This window comes from Echinops telfairi, unplaced genomic scaffold, assembly GCF_000313985.2.
Source record: "Echinops telfairi isolate 266 unplaced genomic scaffold, ASM31398v2 ScPeMD7_7420;HRSCAF=8458, whole genome shotgun sequence".
NCBI classification, from domain to species: Eukaryota; Metazoa; Chordata; class Mammalia; order Afrosoricida; family Tenrecidae; genus Echinops; species Echinops telfairi.
In genome coordinates, this window is record NW_022111320.1 from 4,240,262 (window position 1) to 4,246,217 (window position 5,956).

At 37.1% G+C, this 5,956-nt stretch overlaps 1 protein-coding gene across 3 annotated transcripts in view; it reads left to right on the forward strand.

The window, feature by feature from the left end:
* Nucleotides 1–5,956, forward strand: part of MLF1 (myeloid leukemia factor 1) — a 39,842-nt gene that overhangs the window by 20,232 nt on the left and 13,654 nt on the right. The window contains exons 3-4 of one of the 3 annotated variants that reach the window (XM_004704120.4): nucleotides 2,164–2,208; nucleotides 5,701–5,784. The exons of 1 other annotated variant lie outside the window; for it this stretch is intronic. In XM_004704120.4, coding sequence (XP_004704177.2) covers nucleotides 2,164–2,208; nucleotides 5,701–5,784 — 129 coding nt within the window. The remainder of the gene's footprint in view (nucleotides 1–2,163; nucleotides 2,209–5,700; nucleotides 5,785–5,956) is intronic. One more of the 3 variants, XM_004704121.4, reaches the window with a different exon arrangement.

Here is a 5,956-nt window from a genome sequence, read left to right on the forward strand (position 1 = left end):
TTTAAAAAAAAAAAATAAACAACAACAACAACAAAATGCACTATTACCTTGTTCTCTTTTAACAACTGCTTCTTGGTCTATGTACAGATTAAACATGAGCACAATAAAGTTTTGGAATTCCCATTCTTTGCAATGTTATAAATAATTTTTTTATGATCCACACAATTGGATATCTTTGGATCATCAATAGAACACAAACGAATATCTTTGTGTAGTATTCTTTGCTCTCAGCCAAGATCCAGCTGGTGTCAGTAATGATTCTCGTCTATATCCAGCTTGAATTTCCAAGCAGCTTCCTGCTACAACCATTTTTAATTATTTCCAGAAAAAGTTCACTTGATTTGATATATTAATAAGATTGTGTGATAATTTCAGTCTATTCGGTCACATTTATTTGGAATGGGCAGAAATGTAGACATCTTCCAGTTGTTTGGCCAGATAGCTGTCTTCCAAATTTGTTGGTGTAGACTAATTTCCAGCAGTGCATCAGTTTTTTGAAACATTTCTCTAGGTATCCCATAGACCTCGAGTCCCTCCTCTGCTTTTTTCCCCCTGCTAATTCCTTGAGTGCAGTACAGACCTATTCCTTTGGGACCATTGGTTTTAAATCATATGGTACCTCTTGAAATGGTTGAATGACAACTAATTCTTTGTTGTACGTTGCATATTTCTTCCATCTGCTTTTTGATGCTTCCTGCATTTGTCATTGCCTTGCCCATAGAATTCTTCAATATTTCAACATAAATCTTGCATTTTTTCTTCAGTTCTTTCATCTTCAGAAATGCTGAGCATATTCTTTCTGTTTGCCTTTCTAACTCCAGGTCTTGGCACATTTCATTCTCATGTGGAAGTACCAGTTGTGTGTTTTCTAATGTGTTCTTAGCGTTTTCTTCAGTGCATAATTTTATGGGACTATTTTAAACCAGTTGTCCATTTTTTAAGTACCAGTTTTATTCAAAGGAGCCCTAGGGGTGTAGTGGTTATGAGTTTGGGCTGCTATCCACAAGGTCAGCAGTTAGAAACCACCATCTACTCCATGGAAGAAGGTCAGAACTTTCTACTCCTGTAGGGTTGCTATAAGTTGGCATCTACTTGATGGCAATTTTTGTTAAAAGCTAGATATTTAATCTGTTAATTTATTGAAGAAGGTAGCTTGTAGCTCAGGAAATGACATGGAATTCTATGACATTTAATCTGAGTGATGGTGCCAGAATCAGTTTAAAGTCTGTTCTTCCGTTCAATAAAAAGAAATAGGAATAGACATTTTTCTGCTGGTTCTTGTATATTCTAGGTATACATTGTGTGTATGTTTCAGCTGATAGCATTATACAGCTTAATATAAGTGCATAGTTCTTTATTTTTTAACATAAATTGCACAGGGAGAAAATTGAGTGAATGATGCTAAAACTCTACATATACTATTTTCTCCAGAAATTCAAATTTTATTTTCAATTTTGAAACTTCTTTAGTGAAAAATATTCATTCCCAAGTGTCTGTAAAAAAATTTATATTTACTCATCTGTATATTTTGAGGAATAGAATTTGTAAACTATTAATATTTATTCCACTTGTAGTTAGCCTAGTTTTGCTTATCAAGAAAGTAAATCTTTTTAGAACTATATATGAACTTTCTAAAGTCTAAATTAAGTTTTTGGGAGGCAGTCATTAAATTTATAACCAACTCTGGTAAGCTTTTGAAATGTTATTAATGTAGATAAAAATTTAATTTTAGTAATTCTGGCAAGATTAACTGACCTAAAAATATGAAATAGTTGAGCAAAGGAAAAATGATTTAATCTTATCATGGTACCTTATGTTTTAATTAGTTTTGGTATGAATTTCATATTTCCTGGGGGAAATATTTATCTTAATCCGTAGCAAATACTTTTTATTTCAGCTGTATTTAATAAAGAGTAGAGTAGTAATATTTAAAAGTGACATATAGTCTTCCTGTTTGCCTGCAGAAATCTACTTTTCTCCCTGTCAGGCTCCACAATAAATAATAAGCAAATGATTTTAAAAATATATGTTGAGTTATTTTTGATTAAAAGGGTTCTGTAATTTTGTTAGCTCTGAGCTATGTGACGATATATTGCATTTCTTTCTCAGGTATTACAAAATAAATATCACAGCCAAAATTAAATTGATTTTTTTATTTTTTAGGCAATGAGTAATTCTCTTGTGCCCTTTGGCAGTTTTGGTGGCATGGTTCGTATCATTAGAAACACCATTACAGCAATCTTTGCTGACAAATACATGTTTTCTATTAACTCAAGCTGACTGATTTGGCATGCAGCATCACTAATTTCCATAATGGTTTTTTAGTATTGTTATTGAAAACCTCCGTTTAATGTATTAAATTTATCTTAGAGTGTTTAGACGTATTTTTGAAGTTAGGTCATATAAAATACACAAAATGAATCTTCAAAAAACAAAGCCACTTTGATGAATACTCACTTGATTTACAAAAGGAAACTCCAACATTGTATTTGACTGTCATGCTCATGATGATTTCCAAAAAGTGGAGAACCATCAAATTACAGATGAATTGACTCCGTTTTGTCAATTTCTGGATGGGTGCCATCTTTGCCAGTGTCTGTCACCATCTTGTCTGTATTATCTTCTCTGGCCCCTTTACTGTCTCGACAGCTCTGCACCCAGCTTTCCTCCCGCCCATGTTTCTGTGGTTAGGGTCGCATTTTCTGTGATGGTGGTTTCCAACAGGCCCTTAAACATTCAGAGGGATAGCAAGGGGTAGCATGAGTTGGGGACATTTGCTATGGATCCATGGTAAAAGTTTCTTTTTAATTCCTTTGTGCTACATAGGCCTCATTTGCCTCCAGAAAGTTTGACACATAGCAGGGTTTTCCTGACCATATTTTAGGAAGACATATGATGATGGAAAAAAAATAATTGGGACACAGTTAGCAATAAAATGCTTAAGAAGTTAAGCACTAGTACAAGAGAACACTTAATGGGGGAAGTGAGTGATGGAGGCCCATCGGGAAGCTTCCTGAACCTGAGGCATAATAGGAGTTTCCCAGGAAAACCAGGGGGTGGACAGGAACAGTGTTAGTGTTCTCTGCAGAGGAAACGGCATGTGCAAACACCTGGAGGGTAGTGGGGGCTCAGAGTTGTTTAGTTTACCTGACTGTTGAGGGGTAAGTATAAATGAGGATGCAGAGGGAACCTGGGACTTTTTAGGTCCATTTTGTAATGTGGATGTTACTGTGCAGATGCAGTAATAGAGGCAATTTCTCATTTTCAGAAAATCACAGTGCCTGCAGAGGAAGTTGGATTAGAACGGGGAGTAAAGGCAGAGAGGTCTGTAGGCTGTGGGAGCATTAACTACTTAGTGATAACTTCTATGTGGGGGTAAGGAGAAATTGTCTCATCTGGTGAGACAATCAAATTTTGATTATTGATTAAGTTGTCATAAAGAAAGAACACATAAGTGTAACTTCCATCTTTCTGGATGGAGAATTAGATGTGAAGGCCACTAAAAACTAAAGAACAGAGAGTCCAAGCAGTGCAGGTATGAGAATGGGGGTGGTCAGAACAGTCAACCTCTATTTTGGCTGTTTTGCTTTGAGGCATCTGTGAAATTATCAGGTAAACATACAGTGTTTCGGAGAGAGGTTATTTGTTTGTTCATTGAGCAATAAATTGAGGCAAGATAAGTCTTGTCCTCACAGCGTTTATGGAGAGAGAAGATAGTGAACAAAATCACTTCAGGTAATAGAAGTCCTCTGAGGGAAATGAAGCAAAATAATGAAATAGAGACAGTGGGAGGTGAAGTGGGATTTATTCTAGATGGGTTGGGCATGGAAGGCCTTTCCGAGAAGGTGGTGTTTAAACGATGAAAAGAAACCAACTAACCTGAATTGAGAGAAAGTAGAGCATGTGCATAAAGTTTTTGAAGACTTGCCTGCGATTCCCCTGGAATCTTACAATTGTCCCCCCACTTTTTTCTGCAAGGTGTTGGGCCACTCCAGAGCAAAGGCAGGTTGAATTAGCTTTTATGGCCATTTGCTCAGTGAATAGAGAATAAGATAGAATACACACAAATGTATAATATTTTCATTTTCTTCCTCTGTCTGAGCTACCCTTTCATCTCTGGTGAGTTGGGTCTCTTTGGCTCTGATCATCAACCTTAAAACAAAAAAATAGGGATATAACCAGAATTGTATTGAATCTCTGAAATGTAGATTAATGCTGCTTAGTCCTTTGTGTAGATAGAGGTGCATCAGTTTCTCCTAAATATGCCTTTGTGGTTCTCGGCTATATTGTTTCCTCTAAACAGAGGATCTTAGTTTTCTCTCTAGTCCTCATTGTTACTGGTAGTAAAATCCCAATAGAAAATAAGGAGACAAATGGGCTTTTGAAATTGTTTTACTGAGGCCATAGTTTGGCACACAGCACAAGAAATTCTAGAGTAGCTGAAATACTAAACATTAAGCCAAATATTTCACAGGGTTCAGAAGACTTGTCTTTGAGCAGAGGGGGTCCTTTAGCCCAAAAAATGGTGCTCTCAGTTTTACAATAGTAGTTCACTGAATAACACACTTGATTGTGTTTACTTTTATTTTCTGATGAGTGTTAAATAAAAACATGAAATCAATGGTTTTTTCTAGAGCAAGCTTTCTTGGCCTTGATACTATATACATTGTGGACCAGATAATTATTTGTTGGGGTGGGGGTGGGGTGGGGGAATATATTATGCAATATAGAATGTTTCTCAGCATGCCTGACTTCTAACTCTGGATTCCAGTAGTATCCTATCACCACCCTGGCCCCCCATGCCCAGTTATGATACCAAAATTCTTTGTTGTCAGTTGATGCTGCTTCGCTCTGAGTCATGACAGTCCAGTAGTATGAAACCTTGCCTGGCTCTGTACCATCAACAAGATGGTTGTTGTGTTGTGACTTGTCCATTGTGACTTGTGTCAGCCTGTCCCCTTGAGGGGTTTCCATAGTTTTCATTAGTATGATGCTTTTTCTATTAATGAGCCTTTCCTGATGATGTATCCAGAGTAAGAAAGCTGAAGTCTGCCCTGCCATCTTTACTTGGCAGAAGCATTCAGGTTGTATTTCTTCTAAGACTGATTTGTGCATTCTTCTGGTAGAGTCCATGGTGTATTGTACAGTTGTTGCCAAATGTCCTCTGGGAGTTAAAATTGCTCCTGGTTGAGAAGCAGTGTTCTAAAGAAATCCTTAAGTGTTCTTCTAAAGGGGCAAATGTCAGGGAGCTACCCTCCTGAGTCATTTTGGTGGTAAACAGCAAACCGAAGACCATTAGTACCATGGATTGGCCTTTATTACCTTGACCGGCTATGGTAAGATGAGGGCTGGCTGCTTGAGGGATCACTCATGCTTATTTGTGTGATGGGGTTGTGAAAGGGAAGAGTGAAAATCTCGAGAAATGTTTTCTGCTAGAGCTTACCCACACCAGCATACATCATTCATATCTGCTAGTTTATAGTCTTACAACTCTGTAATCACTGATTTGTTGGCTCTTTGGGCTTTTGTATTTCTATTCTGTCCTTTAATCTCTTTCATTTTTAGTCTTTACATTTGTCTCATTTGTTATTGCATGAGATCCCACTGCACGAATCTAGAAAATAAAGATGAGATGCTTTAGGAAGATTGATTTGTTTCTTTTGTGTTGTAGTTAATAACATACTTCCTAATATCCTGTAGCGTACAGATGTCAGCCCTTTTCAGGCAATGGACCGAATGATGCTCAATATGCGAAATGGTATTCAGGAGTTACAAAGGAACTTTGTAAGTACTAAGTATAAACAGATGAAAATGCTGTTTTCCAAAAAATCATATCATTGTGAATGAGGGGGAGTGAGGAGTGGAGAACCAAAGCCCATCTGTAGGCAACTGGACATCTTCTTACAGAAGGGTCGTGGGGAAGAGATGAACCAATCAGGGTGCATATAGCACTGAT